Source organism: Mixophyes fleayi, chromosome 4, assembly GCF_038048845.1.
Source record: "Mixophyes fleayi isolate aMixFle1 chromosome 4, aMixFle1.hap1, whole genome shotgun sequence".
NCBI classification, from domain to species: domain Eukaryota; kingdom Metazoa; phylum Chordata; class Amphibia; order Anura; family Limnodynastidae; genus Mixophyes; species Mixophyes fleayi.
Genome location: NC_134405.1, coordinates 92,814,551 through 92,833,411, shown reverse-complemented (window position 1 = coordinate 92,833,411; position 18,861 = coordinate 92,814,551). Strand labels below are relative to the sequence as shown.

At 43.5% G+C, this 18,861-nt stretch overlaps 1 protein-coding gene across 5 annotated transcripts in view; it reads left to right on the top strand.

The window, feature by feature from the left end:
* The window catches only part of NTRK3 (neurotrophic receptor tyrosine kinase 3), a 479,767-nt gene that overhangs the window by 231,255 nt on the left and 229,651 nt on the right, over positions 1-18,861 (top strand). For all 5 annotated transcript variants that reach the window (XM_075207753.1, XM_075207752.1, XM_075207751.1 and 2 more), the window contains 2 exons: positions 4,679-4,836; positions 7,193-7,335. In XM_075207753.1, coding sequence (XP_075063854.1) covers positions 4,679-4,836; positions 7,193-7,335 — 301 coding nt within the window. The remainder of the gene's footprint in view (positions 1-4,678; positions 4,837-7,192; positions 7,336-18,861) is intronic.

The following is an 18,861-nucleotide window of genomic DNA, read 5'->3' as shown; positions in this document are numbered from 1 at the left end:
CACAGTCTCTTTCGGGTCACCCGGCATATCTCATCAGGTGTTTCTCCACAGGCTGGACCTCCTCTCTGTCCCAGGATTTCCTCCGCACTTCTTGCCTTTCAATTAAGCCAGTCTGCCACTCTCAAGAGCCATTAACAGTTTGCTGATGTTGGCGAGTTGGAGGGTACCTTCTTGGAGACAGTAATACTGATGGTGCACCCTGATGTCGTGCCGAAGGAAGTCTGCCAACCGATCCAGTTCTGTGTAATTTAGGTTGAGGACCTTTGAGAAAGTGACAATGTGCTTTCGAAGCTTCGTGGAAGACAGCGTGTGGGGATGCTTGGCCCCACACTCTCAGGCAGTCGTATGCAATCGGAGTCTCTGAATTGTGACAAGGCAGCAGGTCTGGCAAACATGTAGACATTTCGGCTATCCACTCCACAATTGTCACTCTTTTCTACAAGAAGTTCCATTGCAGCTTGCATGGCTTGTGTCATCAGGATGGGTATTTTCTCCCTCGTTTTCCTCAGATTTCAATACGAGGGAAGTGCCGGCAGAGCTTTCTCTCAACCTCAGAAAGCACTAGGGACACTTATTTGTGGATATCCGAGGTATCTCTTGAGGAGAAGGTAGTCAGCAACATTTTTGAAACATCCACTTCCCTTCTTCGACTGAACAAGATCACCTGTGCATATAGCTTGCTAAAATTTGGTGTGTTTTCAACTGCAGCAGTGCAGCCCTTCATCATGGCTTGGCACTCCACAATGCTCGCTATCTTTTGCAGGCCGTGCCTGATCCTGAGTGCCAGCGAGGGCTTCTTAAATGTACCTGTCTCCTAGCCATAGCCAGCTACCTGCTTCACAGTGTCTACTACGTGCAGAAAGTTTAATGGGGCCTGTAGCAGTAGCCCGCCCATTTCTCTAAGCTTCTGATGGATGTACTTGTGCCTGCCAACATCTGATCCGACCCGGTTGAACAGATGCTGTCCCATCTGCATGATGCATCGATCATTTTTGAATGCGAGAAAGACTTCATCCTGGGTCATGTCACTCAAGAACATCCAAAAGCCATCACTGATGTCAGGTGGAACAGGCTGAGCAAAGGCGCACAGTGACTGGACTCTGTTCTTGCCGGGTGTGAGCTTGTGGCCCCTTCGGTTTAGCTTACATCTCTTCATGTGTCTCCACAGGCTATGAACCCTGGAAGACCACTCACCCCTGAATGAGAGGGGTTTGGTAGGTATAAAACATTTTAGTAAGCATCATCGTAATTGATGTTGTTTCTCAAAATGAAATAGCAAAAAAAAAGCCTTGTGGAACTTCAGTGACCATTGGTAAAATTCTAATTAATTGTAATATGTAACAATCAAATTACAACAACATGCTGTCTTTAGCTATCTTTTAGCTGTTTAGTATATTTGTTACACATTATTAGTTTGTGTTACTTTTAACCATGTAACTATTTTTTGTTCTGTTGTTTTATAGCTAATTGCACAAATGTGCAGGAATGTGTTTACAGCTAAAATATCAGTTGCAGTCATTTAGAAATAGAGGCGCCGTGTTAGGGAGCCATAAGCACATTAAGAAAAATAACTGCATCTTCTCCCATAAACATTACCCAAAATAGTCGTGTAGAATGTAGCATGAATAAATAATGAGGCAAATGTATAAATAATCCATAGTACAAAAAATGTGGCAGGTTTGTGGTGTTAAATGGGTCCAGTAAATGGCAAAAGATAATTTGTGCGTAGACCTCCCATGTGTCTTTCGATTAAGACAAGTTACATCATTGGCACTAATGCAGGTTGTTAGTAAATTTAGCCCTTGAGCACACTGGTCTTTCATTATTAATGCAGTCTTCATCAATTATCAACAGAAATGCAAGACAGTATTTTATCCACTTTATTGGTTACAGTAGTTCAGAGTTAAAGCTCTTGCTATGAAGCCTTTATCACTGATAAGACATAGGAATAAAAGCCATTTCTTCGGTCCCTGGGGCAGCGCGTCATCATGACATGATCATTCGGGTTGTAAAATAATTCTGCTATCATCTTGGATAATGACTATGGGCTATGCAGATTTTCATTAATTTGATTTATCTCTAATGTTCATTCTGCAGGCTTCTTAGCTTCATACGGCTATCAAGTAATTTAAAGGGCTAGTAACAATACATTAATATTGCTACTAATAATATTGTCCACAAAGTTACTACTTAAATATATTGAGTTTGTAAATACTAGGAAAGGAAGCAATGGATGGATGTTTTTTCATGCTTATTATGATAAAGGATGGGCTAAACAAAACAAAAAATAGAAGAGCTTTATTGAAAGAGTCTATATTTTGTTTGGTTTAGAGACAGTAGAATTTCACATATTATGGACATTATAAGTGACCTGAGGTTGTTGTGAACACACTGACACACACACACACACACACACACACACACACACACACACACACACACACACACACACCTTTCCTGCTGTATTGCTGTATGAATGATTAAGAGTTTATGTGTGTCCTGGCAATGCACAAGCAAAGACTCCCTTTCAGATGCATCTGAAATTTTCTTTGTGGATTTTATTCCAGTTGTTGGAAACTAGACATGCAAAAAACAAGACATCAACTACAAGCCAGGGATAGGATGAGAGAAGTCAAGCGCTTGAGTGGGCACGCTCTAGTGATAGTTTCAGCTGGTGCAGACCCTGGGGGTGCCCTAGGAGCTCCCTCTTTCCACTTGGAAGCACCCCCACCTCCCAATCGGCATCCCTATCCCGTTGCTTCTTACTTTGGCAGCTGTCAGATTAATCTTCAGTGTTTAAACATCATCATCATTATTTATTTATTTATATAGCGCCAACATATTCCGTAGCGCTTTACAATTGGGGACAAACATAGTAAACTAATAAACAAACTGGGTAAAACAGACAAAGAGGTAAGAAGGCCCTGCCCGCAAGCTTACAATCTAATGGACAATGGGAGTTTGACACATGAGGTTAAGTATACATTTGCAGTCGGCCCAGCCAGACTGCAAAGGTAAAAGTGACTCATAAGCTAAATGATCCTGTCACACAACAATGATGATCAAGGGGTAGTTGTATAACAGGTTGTAATAGGGTAATGTAGTGAGGTTAAGAGGGTGGTTGAGGAATATTATAAGCTTGTCTGAAGAGGTGGGTTTTCAGAGAACGCTTGAAAGCTTGTAGACTAGAGGAGAGTCTTATTGTGCGAGGGAGAGAATTCCATAGAGTAGGTGCAGCCCGGAAAAAGTCCTGTAATCGGGAATGGGAGGATGTAATGAATGTGGATGAGAGACGCAGATCTTGTGCAGAACGGAGTTGCCGAGTTGGGAGATATTTTGTGATAAGAGAGGAGATGTATGTTGTGCAGCTTTGTTGATGGCCAGCATAGACCAAATAGACCTAATGTACAACCATTTACTTTAATCAATATTTGAAATATATTCTTTACCTGAACATTCATCTATTGTACTTGTCATAACAAGTCATGCAACAGACTGCTTGAAGAAGCCAAGTACACTTGGAGCAAATATTGCTGTAGCAAATAGTGTGGCTGGAGTATAGTTTATTGTAGTGGATGGTATGCCATGACACAGAAAGCTTTTGTATTTAACACTAACATTCAGAACTGCTCCCAGATAAACTAATCAGATATATTTTACAAGAAAGTATGGGGTTCTACTTCCACAATCCTTAACTACTGTGCACCGTTAACTGCAGTTATTGGGCCTGATTCATTAAGGATCTTAACTTAAGAAACTTCTTATTTAAGTCTCCTGGACAAAACCATGTTACAATGCAAGGGGTGCAAATTAGTATTCTGTTTTGCACATTAGTTAAATACTGACTGTTTTTTCATGTAGCACACAAATACTTGATAGCTTATTTGTACACTGAAATTTAAAGTTGATATTTGTGTGCTACATGAAAAAACAGTCAGTATTTAACTAATGTGCAAAACAGAATACTAATTTGCACCCCTTGCATTGTAACATGGTTTTGTCCAGGAGACTGAAATAAGAAGTTTCTTAAGTTAAGATCCTTAATGAATCAGGTCCATTATTATTATTTTTAAACATGCAATTGCAGGTTGCTACAACACTCTGTAGTGCCAAACAGTACGTTAAACAGTGCACAATAAACGTGGCACACAGACCACTATGGAGAACAGTACACAAGGACGGACAAGGTAGATGAGTAGGAGCAGACAGAAAGTAGGGAGGACCCTGCTCTGGGGAACTTACAGTCTAATCTAGCTGTATGTACCACTTTGTGGTTAAAACATTTTCAGGATACTGTTTTCCTTAACAATCTGACCTGTGTCTGGCTGCCGCTGAGAACCAGTGACGCAGCATACATACAAAAGAGGTAAAATAATAATTCCCTCAGGTATGTAACTTAATATAGACTATAATAAGCCCAAACTGTCTGCTGTGATTTTGCAGGTGGAACAAATTTATTTTGTAAAGAAAGTCATTTAAGGTGACATTTCAGCAGTGGCTTTTCAACATGTTCTTTTGTGTGCAAGTTGGTTTGTAAATTACTGTATTTTGGAGCATAGGTAGGACAAGCATTGCAATATGATGTCACTGACTCACAATTTGTTTTCTCCATATAAAAACATAGCAGTGAACTTGTCCACCCTCACCAGTGTCTCCCTGATTTTTCTGCCATCTGCAGGAGGATAGAGAGCAACCACTTCAACTGCAGCTGTGACATTCGTTGGATACAACTTGGTTATGCAAAAAATGAGGCTAACTTGAGAGACCAGCAGCTTTTTTGCATGAATACGGAGGGCGCCGTCATCCCGCTGCATAAAATGAACATCTCACAGTGTGGTGAGGAGTCTTATTCATACAATAAATAAAATACATAGCATTTTTATTATGTTTATATGTTGTTTTTATTGTATTTTGTTTCGTGTCACAGAGCCCCAATACACCGTCAAAGAGAGACAGGAGATTTTTATTCTATTCATTTATATTTTGTCACATCAAAAAGAAGGCGGAAGAGCTGGTGATAAGTTGTGCACAATCATGTTCGGTCTTATAATGAGACAGTTTGTCCGCTGTCTTCGGCAGAAAAATATTGGAAACTAATTTAGAAAAAGTACATTCTTGCTGCCATAGTCTAAATGAATGGTTCCTACCATAGTTGTGGGTTTAATAGGGAATAAAGTGACACCGTTTATCATGTGCAGTGTACACTAATATAATGCAGAACAGTGACACATATTATTGAGAAAACTGACTCTGACTGAAATAAAAACACATTCTAAAAGAACCTGCAGCTGCTTTATGAAGTCCTGGGGTAAATATATTAAGTAACAAAACTTGCTTTTAAAAACATTGGCATTTTAAATTATGCTGACAAAGTCGCAGAATATCAGCAATTTGCTAGAACTGCTAGTTAATACATTTACCCAATGGTATGGCAACAAATGCTGCTGTGAGCGCTGACAAGATAATCCACACTATTGGCCAGATTTAGGGCTAGATTTACTAAGCTGCGGGTTTGAAAAAGTGGGGATGTTGCCTACAGCAACCAATCAGATTCTAGCTATCATTTTGTAGAAGGTACTAAATAAAAGTAAATCTAGCCCTTTTAGACTTTAACGCATTTTTACCACACAAACATGTATGTAAAATTGTGGTCTTACGTATTTTTTTTACATGTATCTCAAGATATGTCCAACTCGAAACACAGCAATTTTTTCTTTGTCAGGAATTCAAATGAGTATACATACTCACCATGAAAATTGCGTTATGCTATTCGTACACAGTAATGTAATGAAGTGTCAGATACACTAGAGAGAATAGTTTCTTGACAGCATCATTAATAAATGTGAAAGTCGTATTTTCCATATAAAAAGTAATTCAATACAGACAACATCCGACATTTACTGCTTTATAAATCCAATGGGAATCTTCTTTCCTTCAGTAGTCCAAATGAAGTACTTGGACATGACTTTATATAATACAGCCACGATGCTAACGAATGAATGAAGTAGTATCAGCTGGCGGTGTCAATATATAAACAGCGAATCAGAAGCAGCTAGATAGCCATACTAATATCATCATCATCATCAGCACGTATCTTTACACCAGGCCTCCAATATCTGCCACCTTGGGAAACCTTGGGATATCAGGTGTAATTCAATTAGACGTCAGAAAATATCATTTTTGATTAAAACAACTTCTTCAAATTTTCTATAGTTCTATTTACCTAGTTACGTGGCAAGTGCTCAGTTTTAGAGTGTACAGTACACTGATGTAAATGTTTCTGTTAATCTGTGTGAGTGATGACAAGAAGAAATGTGCATAGTATGTGTATTATAAGACTATCTGGCTGATACAGCAGCAGAAGAGTGTCCTCTTACTATCACAGCTGCCCACATAATCTAAAGTCATTGTATAAATATGAGGTCTTACTGTCTCTATATGGCTTTGTGCTCTTTTATCAGCTGTCTCTCGCCTGAACTTTATTTTTTTAAAGATAATAAGACAAGTCCCGGTGAGTGTACGGGTACAAAACTGATTTGAATTATGTTATCACAGCTCCTCATGGCATTGAGCATCTTAATATATTCCGGCCTTTTTGTCTTCCTAGAGGATTAGCTTCTGTTATCGAGATAAATAATTCTCCCTGACACTCAGAGTTCTATTCTCCACCGACTGCCAACAGGTGTTGGAGAATATGTGATCAATATAATCAGCTTAGTTCAACTGTTTAAGGTTCCTTCACTTGTTTGCAAAAAAATGTAAAACCTGAAGATGATCCTTTATTTTCAAGTACTCTTTTTTGGCGCTCTGTGAGCCGCGGATGTAAGTCCTTTATATTAATGTATTCCTTGTCGCATCTTCTGGATTAGAAACCCACGGCAATTACGATTGTTGATCACGTTGTTGTGACTGGGTATTATTTTCTCCAGCTCATATCAGCAAAGATTTCAAGATTAAACAATGTGCCTATTAGGGAAATGCAATATAATCACTAAATTGTCCGTTGGGAATTAAGATAGGAGCAGATGCAGTACTTAAGAAACATTTGGAGGATAAAATGAAAGCATATCTTGAAATAATCTGATTTTTCAGAGGTATACCTTACATTGGTGAACTAGTGAACTCCCAAACAGATGATATTTTTCAAGAGGGGGTAAAGAGTAATGAGGTAATCTGTTTTCTTTGCGTACAGATGTCCCGGAGATCAGCGTCAGTCACAGCAGTTTGGTGGTACATGAGGGGGATAATGTTGTGGTTACCTGCAATGGTTCTGGGTCACCTTTACCAGATGTGGATTGGACTGTTACAAACCTCCATTCCATTACCACACATCAGGTGAGATTTCCTACCTGCGGGTCAGAGTAAAACATTATTAAATCACACATTATTAAACGGTGACATTACAATCCAATAAAAGCACTTGAAGTGTACCTGAGAGCTATACAGAGTGGAAGCAGCCATTTTGTGGACTGAATGAATATTTCTGAGAATGCAGCTTGTCTCTTCACTAGAAATTCCTAGGCTGTATGCACATGAAGTCTGTTGCCTCCCACAAAATGGCTGCCATCACGGCATGTAGGCGTCTGATGCAATTAAAAGATCTATTTTCAATGTTAATCAACATTTTCAATTCAACTTTGTTTCATCAAAATGCTTATTTCCTAGGTTACTTTTTTTCCTCCTATCTATAATACCAGTGGTATCTACAGTATATATTAATGAGAAGGAATAAACTCAATAGGAATCTAATTGCATGAAAAAAAAATGCTATTGAGGTTACGTGTATTTGGCTATCACTGTATTTTACTTTATGTGAAACAAAAAGCTGAGTCTATCAGAAGTTTTGGAACAACTTTTTTAGCTGTTACACAATGTATTATATAGTTTATTCTGCAAAGAGTTGCTTAGCTGTGCAGTTGGGCAGTCAACTGAATTGGTAATCTTCTATTTATATTTCATACGGGTGGGAACCTTGTCCACCCTCTTTAGTGAAAGTGCATGTGAGAAGGTCTTGAGACTCGGAGTGGCATCTGCTCCATTTCAGTCTTGCTGAACAAGTACACAGCACCAGCAGACGCCTCGTCTTGTCTATTACTCAGTACATGTCAGACCTCTGCGGCACAACCTGTCAATTGTCTCTTTTCATTTACTTTCTTCTTTCCCTAAAACTCATATTATACTGTTGTCTTTTTGCTTTTCTGTCAAAACACTACAGGGGGCTACATTTTATCAGGACGGTGAAGGCACATTGTAGCTAAAACGTTAGCTGCCCTTGTACAGAACATTGCAATATTCACAATTATATTTATAATTCTCTTGAGGGCATGTACAGACACCCCCTTGTTTTCATTTAATAATGCATTGAAATTAGCTATATCATGCTAGCTGATAGTTCTATAATCACTTACTCAATAGTGATTTACTCTTTTTATCTGTTCCTGCAATATCTTATTTACAGAAACTCTTTCTTATGCAAAGTAAAAGTAGGAGGTTATTACAAACGTTCTTTACTCTTTTCTAAGATAACCTGTATTTGATGTTGTAAATTCACTTTGGTTGCGTGTGAGGATGAGAGGTCTACATTAATACTTCTGAAATTACATATACAGTTTTCTAAACAATGAGGTACAGTTATGTGCTGTTCTCACTGTCTGGTGGGATATTACTGTCTATTCTGATTGATGGACCATGTACCTCCAGCTGAAAATATGGTAGATGAATGATTGCCCCTTCTGCTTCTCACATACATAGCAGGGCCTGGCTAAAGACATACAGACAGGATCCTGATATGCAGAGTAATGCAAACCATGCTATCAGTGGAGTATGAAAAACAATTGGCCTGGGAGGTCAGGGCAAGTATTGAGTTGAGTGAGTAATTATCACTGGGACTAGGAGTCTTTACCCAGGTATCACCAGATGATGGACTTACCAAAGCAGTATAGTTGGTAATATGGTACTCTGGTAGCGGGATGACCACGGAACAGGAGACAGCAGATGGTAAGAGAATGCTCGAGAAAAGTCTATGACTAGCAGCACTGGTAATAGGTAGATAACTGTACACAAGGAACTAGATGGACAAGGAAACGTGAGGGTAGTCAGTGGTCTGCGGGTAGCAAGTTGTACCACTGCTATAGTGAGGAGGAATGTCCAGGAGTAACGAGGAGGTGGTGAGAGTCAGCGGTCTGCGTATAGCAAGTTGTACCGCTGTCTAAGTGAAGGAATGGAATCCAGGTGAAGGTAACAGGGGAGTCAGTGGTCTGCGTTAGCAAGTTGTACCACTGCTATGTGAGAGGATACTTGAAACTGGTGTCACAGGGAACAGGAGACAGTGGTCTGCATCTAGCAAGTTGTACCACTGCAATATATATGTGAGGAGGAGCACGAGGAGATGAATGCAATGCAAAGTATACATGGGCACACAGAACTTGATCCCACGATGATATGCACAATATAATAATAACTGAGCAGCACTGCACAAATATACAGAGTCACAATAACTATCCAGGCAAATAGGAAACACAGTCAAATGATAGCAATAGTCTCGGTGGATAGGAACTTCGGAGGAGAACAAACTCAGTCCATCTAGATATGCAATACACAAGCACAGTCAATGAGAAGTATGCATACCACATGTCACTCACCGGACTGTGAGTGCTTCTTCCCGGACTATTAGGAACCGTGGACGTCCTCTATCCTGAGGGACTGCGCATGCGCAGCCCTTTCCAAACCTTCAGTGTATGTTCCTTTAACTTAATTGGCAGATCAGGCAACCTCCCTATATTAAGCACCTGTGGTCAACACCACGTTGCCTGATCTTGGAGTCTCATTCCCCATGAGTCTCTGAAGGTGTTCCTGTGTTTCCTTGTTCATTCAGCCCTGCTGATTCCTGTGGTTTCCAAACCACTTCTACCTCTGTGGTTTCCAAACCACTTCTGCTACTGTGGTTCCCATACCACTTCTACCATCTACTATATCATCGTGACTGTGAGCTGATTCCTATCCGCTGCCTCCGTGCACTACAGTCTTCTAATCACTTCAACTCTACCATGTATCATTGGGACTGTTAGCTGATGCCTATCCGCTGCCTCCGTGCATTACAGGCTTCAACCACATCCACTCACCTGTTCATGATTGTGACTGCCAGCTGATTCCTATCCGCTGCCTCCGTGCACTACAGGCTTCAACCTGCAACTCGTCTGTGTTTCATCATCGTGACTGCTAGCTGATTCCTATCCGCTGCCTCCGTGCACTACAGTCTTCAACCTGCAACCCGTCTGTGTTTCATCGTGACTGTTTAGCTGATTCCTATCCGCTGCCTCTGTGCGCTTCAGTCTTCAGTCCTTGTCTACTCTACCGTGTTTCCTTGAGTCTGCTGCCACTATTGCTACCCGCTACTCTCCGTGATCACCTGTTCCAGTTCAACTCTGCTCCGGTGTCCCATCGTTACTGCACCTGCTGGTTGCTATTGGTTACCTCCGTGTTCCCGCAGAGACCCGCTGCGGTTACTTCTCAGCGCTACTCATCCATCTACTGCTGATCCGCTCTCCACGCCTTCCTGTGTTCCCTGCTGGTCTACCTACCTGTGCGCTGCACCTGCTAGACCCCTGCTTCACCCATCCAGGGACTTGTATCCTGCTGGCCTCTGGCCCTTCAGGTATCTCTGCACTCCTGTCTGACTGCCTTCTCCTGAACCACGGTATGCATACTTCCCATTGACTGTGCTGTGTATTGCATACCTTGCTGGACTGTGTTGGTTCTCCTCTGGAGTGTACTATCCGCTGAGTCTATTGCCATCATTGACTGTGTTATCTTATGCCGGATTACTTCAAGAGACTTTCTATATTGGCAGTGTTGTTCAGTCATTTATACATTTATATTGTGCATATTACTGTGGATCAAAGTCAAGGTGCCCGTGTATATATTGTGTTGCAGCCTCTCCCCGTGCACCTCCTCACATATATATTCAGTAGTACCACTTGCTAGTGGCAGACCACTGACTCCTGTTTACAGTTTCACCTGTTCCAGTATCCTCTCACATAGCAGTGGTACAACTTGCTAACGCAGACCACTGACTCCCCGGATACCTCCACTTGGATTCCATTCCTTCACTCAGACAGCGGTACAACTTGCTATCCGCAGACCGCTGACTCTCATCACCTCCTCGTTTCTGTTGGACATTCCTCCTCACTATAGCAGTGGTACAACTTGCTACCGCAGACCACTGACTACCTTCACGTGTCCTTTGTCCATACAGTTCCTCGTGTATTACTACCTCCATATTGCCAGTGCTGCTAGTCATAGACTTTCCTGAGCATCTCATCATCTGCTATTTTCTGTTCCGTGATCACCCTGCTACCAGAGTACCATATTACCACCTATACTGCTCTGGTAAGCCTATCACCTGGTGATCCCTGGGTAAAGACTCCTAGTGCCCGTGACAGTAAGATCAGGCCATGACAGACCCAGATACGGAACCTACTGCTAAAGAGATGCTGCAGCATCTGGTCAGCCGTGTGGAGCAACAGGATGCTCGCCAACAGCTGTTACTTCAATGTTACCAATCGTTAACCTCCCAAGGAACATCTGGACAGACTGTTACAGCTAGTATTGAAGCTCCTGTGCTTTCCTCCGTTTCCCCAGTGCCATCCCAGGTGTCTACAGCTCCTACGCTTCACCTGCCTACTCCGTCAAAATATGACGGGGACCCCAAAACTTGTAGAGGTTTCCTTAACCAATGTTCAGTCCATTTTGAACTCCAACCTCAAAATTTTTCTACCCATCGTTCCAGAGTGGCCTATCTTATCTCATTGTTTTCTGGACAAGCCCTGGCTTGGGCCTCCCCTCTGTGGGAGAGAAACGATCCAATTCTACAAGATAGTGCCAAATTCATTTCCACGTTCCGAAGTGTGTTCGATGAACCAGGTCGTGTGACCTCCGCTGCTTCCAGCATTCTTCGTTTGCGACAAGGCTCCCATACAGTAGGACAGTATGTCATTCAATTTAGGATCTTAGCCTCTGAACTTCAGTGGAACACTGAAGCATTAGTTGCCGCCTTCTGGCAGGGGCTCTCCGATAAAATTAAAGATGCACTGACTACCCAAGAGCTTCCTTCGTCACTAGAAGATTTGATCTCTCTTTGCCATCGTGTAGACATGAGATTTCGTGAAAGAGAATCCGAGAAAACAACTTCTGCTAAAGCACCTCTTCGTTTAAACCCTCAATTTCGTCCAGTTTCACCTTCTGTGATTCCCATGGAGATAGGACGTTCCAAATTATCTTTAGAAGAGAGGAAACGAAGAGTAAAGAATAGACTCTGTATCTATTGTGCTGATTCCACACATATGCTCAGTTCTTGCCCTAAGAAATCGGGAAATGCCAGGCCCTAACTAGTTCTGGAGAGGTGAAGTTAGGGTCCCTGGAGTCCTCTCCATTGTCTATGAAATCTAAAGTCTGCGCTTTCGATGTTACGATTTCCTTTGCTACCAAATCCTTTGAGTCACAGGCATTGATTGATTCCGGAGCAGCAGGAAATTTCATTTCTAAATCACTAGTGAATCAATGGTCCCTACCAGTGATCACTTTAAAAACACCCATTACTGTGACGGCTATAGATGGATCACGTCTCATCAATGGTCTCATCACCCAGAGTACGTCTCCAGTAACCCTTCAGATTGGTGTACTACACCATGAAGAAATTTCGTTTTTAATTCTTCCTGTTACGACAAGTCCGATTGTCTTAGGCCTTCCATGGCTTCAATGTCACTCTCCCCAGATTGACTGGCGCACCCCTCAAGTTACGTCTTGGGGGCCTGAATGTCACCATCGTTGTCTCTCTCAAGTTATTCCTCTTAAAGTACAGCAATCTTCCATCTCATCTTCCTCCCCGGGACTCCCTCCTCAGTATGCTTCATTTGCCGATGTGTTTGATAAAGCTCAGTCTGAACGTCTTCCTCCTCATCGTTCTTGGGATTGTCCGATCGACCTTCTACCTGGCAAGACTCCTCCCAGGGGTCGGGTCTATCCTCTCTCGTTACCTGAAACTCAAGCCACATCTGAGTACATACAGGAGAATCTCCAGCGTGGGTTCATTCGACCTTCCACCTCTCCCGCTGGAGCTGGGTTCTTCTTCGTCAAAAAGAAGGATGGATCATTACGCCCTTGTATAGATTTTCGTGGACTCAACGCCATTACTATCAAGAATCGGTATCCCATTCCGCTGATCACTGAGCTATTTGATCGCATCAAGGGAGCTCGGATATTTACTAAGTTGGATCTTCGTGGTGCCTACAATTTAATTAGAATCCGTTCCGGTGACGAATGGAAGACCGCGTTTAACACCAGAGATGGGCATTACGAATATTTAGTAATGCCCTTCGGGCTGTGTAATGCCCCCGCGGTTTTCCAGGGTTTCATCAATGAGATCTTTCGGGACTTATTATATGTATGTGTCGTTGTCTACCTGGACGACATATTGATCTTCTCACAGGACCTGCCTTCTCATCACCAACATGTGGCAGAGGTCCTCTCCAGACTACGGAAAAACTCGTTGTTCTGTAAATTGGAAAAATGTTCATTCGAGTTACCCCAGATTCCATTCTTGGGGTATATAGTTTCCGGAGTTGGCCTGAAGATGGATCCAGACAAAGTAAATGCTGTACTACATTGGCCTCAGCCAACTACTCTTCGTGCCATCCAGCGTTTTTTAGGTTTTGCCAATTACTATAGACGCTTCATTCAAGACTTCTCATCCATTGCATCTCCCATTGTGGCCTTAACTCGGAAAGGGGCTAATACTAAGCAATGGTCATCTGAGGCTCTCCAAGCCTTTCAAATCCTCAAAGAGTCCTTCTCGTCTGCTCCCATTCTGCGACAACCTGATGTGACACTCCCCTTCTTCCTAGAAGTAGATGCCTCTAATGTGGGCTTAGGAGCTATTCTCTCCCAACGCTCGGAGCAACAAAAATTACATCCTTGTGCCTTCTACTCTCGGGGTCTTCTGCCCGCAGAGAAAAACTATACTATCGGGGACAAGGAGTTGCTGGCCATCAAAGCTGCATTAGAGGAATGGAGATACTTGTTGGAAGGAGCTCGCCATCCGGTGACGATCTTCACGGATCATAAGAACTTGTCATATTTGCAATCTGCTCAATGCTTGAACCCTCGTCAAGCAAGATGGTCTCTTTTCTTTTCCCGTTTTGAATTAATTATAACCTTCAAACCAGCTGCTAAGAACAAGAAAGCTGACGCTCTATCTCGAGCTTTTGTGACGTCCTCTGATGTAGAAGAGGTTCCCAACCATGCTATTCTAGACCCCAAATGTATTTCTCTGGCTGCTTCATCCACCAAAATGCTACCATTTGGGAAGACCCTCGTGCCTCCTACTCTGAGGAGGAAAATCCTTTCGTGGTTCCATGCCTCTCGTTTTTCTGGACACGCCGGTGAACATAAGACCTTTGAGATTCTCTCTCGTAGTTACTGGTGGCCTTCAATGAGGAGAGACGTCAAAGAGTTTATTGCTTCCTGTGATTTATGTTCTCAGTTCAAATCCTCCCGCAGAACTCCAGCAGGGTTGCTGCGACCACTACCCATTCCGTCCAAGCCTTGGACCCATATTAGTATGGATTTCGTTACTGATTTGCCACCAAGTAAGAATCACAATACTATTTGGGTAGTGGTAGACAGATTTTCGAAGATGGCTCATTTCGTCCCTCTGTCCGGTTTACCTTCCTCGTCTACTCTGGCTGAACATTTCATTAAAGAAATCTTCCGCATCCATGGATGTCCGTCTGAGATTGTGTCAGATAGAGGAGTACAATTCGTTTCCAGATTCTGGCGGGCCCTTTGTAAAACCTTGGGCATACGATTAGCACTCTCATCGTCTTACCATCCGCAATCTAACGGACAAACGGAACGAGTCAATCAAGATCTTGAGACTTTTATTAGGATGTTCTCTTCAGCCAACCAAGACAACTGGGTAGAATTGCTCCCTTGGGCTGAATTCGCCCATAACAACATGTACCATGAGTCATCATCCAAAACTCCATTCTTTGTGGTTTACGGTCACCATCCGTCTTTTCCGGAATTTCCTGCCCTCCCACCCACCCAAGTTCCTGCTGTGGAGACTGCTTGTCAGACCTTCAAAAATATCTGGTCTCAGGTCAAAACCTGTTTAAAGAAGACATCTAACAAATATAAGTCTTTCGCAGATAAGAAGAGGCGGGCTATTCCACCACTAAAAATTGGAGATCGGGTTTGGTTATCTACCAAAAATATTCGTTTGAAGGTTCCATCTATGAAATTCGCCCCTCGTTTTATTGGTCCATATAGGATCATTCAAGTTATCAATCCAGTATGTGTTAAACTTCTTCTTCCTAAGAATCTTCGGATTTCCAATGCCTTCCATGTGTCCTTACTCAAACCTCTTATTATCAATCGTTTCTCGACTCCTCCCTCAGCACCGCAGCCAGTTCAAGTTCATCAGGAGGAGGATTTCGAGATTACTGAGGTATTGGATGCAAAAATTTCGCGAGGAGTCCTCCGTTTCCTCGTTCATTGGAAGGGCTTTGGTCCTGAAGAGCGTTCATGGATCAAAGCTGAAGATCTTAATGCTCCTGCCCTTCTGAAGAAGTTTTATTCCAAAAATCCGGACAAGCCCGGTTCCAGGCGTTCTGTGCCCACCTTTAAAAGGGGGGGTACTGTCACTCACCGGACTGTGAGTGCTTCTTCCCGGACTATTAGGAACCGTGGACGTCCTCTATCCTGAGGGACTGCGCATGCGCAGCCCTTTCCAAACCTTCAGTGTATGTTCCTTTAACTTAATTGGCAGATCAGGCAACCTCCCTATATTAAGCACCTGTGGTCAACACCACGTTGCCTGATCTTGGAGTCTCATTCCCCATGAGTCTCTGAAGGTGTTCCTGTGTTTCCTTGTTCATTCAGCCCTGCTGATTCCTGTGGTTTCCAAACCACTTCTACCTCTGTGGTTTCCAAACCACTTCTGCTACTGTGGTTCCCATACCACTTCTACCATCTACTATATCATCGTGACTGTGAGCTGATTCCTATCCGCTGCCTCCGTGCACTACAGTCTTCTAATCACTTCAACTCTACCATGTATCATTGGGACTGTTAGCTGATGCCTATCCGCTGCCTCCGTGCATTACAGGCTTCAACCACATCCACTCACCTGTTCATGATTGTGACTGCCAGCTGATTCCTATCCGCTGCCTCCGTGCACTACAGGCTTCAACCTGCAACTCGTCTGTGTTTCATCATCGTGACTGCTAGCTGATTCCTATCCGCTGCCTCCGTGCACTACAGTCTTCAACCTGCAACCCGTCTGTGTTTCATCGTGACTGTTTAGCTGATTCCTATCCGCTGCCTCTGTGCGCTTCAGTCTTCAGTCCTTGTCTACTCTACCGTGTTTCCTTGAGTCTGCTGCCACTATTGCTACCCGCTACTCTCCGTGATCACCTGTTCCAGTTCAACTCTGCTCCGGTGTCCCATCGTTACTGCACCTGCTGGTTGCTATTGGTTACCTCCGTGTTCCCGCAGAGACCCGCTGCGGTTACTTCTCAGCGCTACTCATCCATCTACTGCTGATCCGCTCTCCACGCCTTCCTGTGTTCCCTGCTGGTCTACCTACCTGTGCGCTGCACCTGCTAGACCCCTGCTTCACCCATCCAGGGACTTGTATCCTGCTGGCCTCTGGCCCTTCAGGTATCTCTGCACTCCTGTCTGACTGCCTTCTCCTGAACCACGGTATGCATACTTCCCATTGACTGTGCTGTGTATTGCATACCTTGCTGGACTGTGTTGGTTCTCCTCTGGAGTGTACTATCCGCTGAGTCTATTGCCATCATTGACTGTGTTATCTTATGCCGGATTACTTCAAGAGACTTTCTATATTGGCAGTGTTGTTCAGTCATTTATACATTTATATTGTGCATATTACTGTGGATCAAAGTCAAGGTGCCCGTGTATATATTGTGTTGCAGCCTCTCCCCGTGCACCTCCTCACATATATATTCAGTAGTACCACTTGCTAGTGGCAGACCACTGACTCCTGTTTACAGTTTCACCTGTTCCAGTATCCTCTCACATAGCAGTGGTACAACTTGCTAACGCAGACCACTGACTCCCCGGATACCTCCACTTGGATTCCATTCCTTCACTCAGACAGCGGTACAACTTGCTATCCGCAGACCGCTGACTCTCATCACCTCCTCGTTTCTGTTGGACATTCCTCCTCACTATAGCAGTGGTACAACTTGCTACCGCAGACCACTGACTACCTTCACGTGTCCTTTGTCCATACAGTTCCTCGTGTATTACTACCTCCATATTGCCAGTGCTGCTAGTCATAGACTTTCCTGAGCATCTCATCATCTGCTATTTTCTGTTCCGTGATCACCCTGCTACCAGAGTACCATATTACCACCTATACTGCTCTGGTAAGCCTATCACCTGGTGATCCCTGGGTAAAGACTCCTAGTGCCCGTGACACCACAGTTCAGGAGAGCAGGCTGTCAGAGAGACGTGCAGGGATACCTGAGCAGCTGAAGGCCGGCAGGAGGAGAGACCACTGGAAGATGGAAGCGATAACCAAGTTGGTGCAGCGCACGGTAGGTAGACCAGCAAGAACAAGGCAATACTCAGGAAGCAGTAGTATATGGAACTGGACACCTGGAGAACACGGGAGAGTTGAGGCGGTCTGATAACCAGTATCTGAGATGAAAGCAGCGGAGCGCTGACCCGATGAAGACAGGCGAGTTGAAATGAGCAGGAACACTGTAGAAGCACGGAGACAGCGGATAGGAATCAGCTGGCTGCAGACACGATGAACACTGGAGAGTTGAGGTGAGCAGGACTCTGTAGAAGCACGGAGGCAGCGGATAGGTATCAGCTGGTGCAGTCACGATGAACACAGGAGAGTTGAAGTGAGCAGGATACTGTAGAAGCACGGAGGCAGCGGATAGGAATCAGCTGGTGCAGTCACGATGAACACAGGAGAGTTGAAGTGAGCAGGATACTGTAGAAGCACGGAGGCAGCGGATAGGAATCAGCTGGTGCAGTCACGATGAACACAGGAGAGTTGAAGTGAGCTGGAAACCACAAACGAACAACAGGAATCAGCAGGAGCTGAATACACGAGTAAACACAGGAACACCTTCAGAGGCTCATGGGGAATGAGACTCCAAGATCAGGCAACGAGGTATTGACCACAGGTGCTTTAAATAGGGAGTGTTGCTTGATCAGCCAATTAACTAAAAGCAACAGGTACTGAAGGTTTGAAAGAGCTGCACATGCGCAGACCCTCAGGATGGTGGACGGCCACGGTTCCTAAACACACGAGAAGCGGCACTCACAGTCCGGTGAGTGACAGTAATCTAGATATCAGAATAGGAACAGAACCAGTTTTACACTGGTGCGTCGACCTGGTCCGCCCACAGCACATTAGTGTGCACACCTACTCCCTGCTCTCAGAAGACACATCACACAAACTGAAGGTGCACCTAGTGTGTGGAGAGGCAGAAGAATCTGAAGAGCCGCACTTTGCAAACGTTTAAGTGTTGCATCAAAATTCCAGCCTCCTACCACATTAGACCTCCTCTTTCATTAAATGAACCTTTTGCAAGTTTCTCCTAAAATGCTGATCGTTTTAGTCTAATGTCTTAAATTAATCATGAGACTGAGGGGACATTGTTACTTTTTTTATTACATGTGGCACTTTGATGTGTATGACATCTAGAAATGCGCTTCTCTGCTGGAGTGCATCTGAGTTGGTGATCAATGCGTACCTGCGAAAGTTTAGGGATCAACCTCATTTTCTACAGCTCAGAGCAGGGGCACAAATCAAGT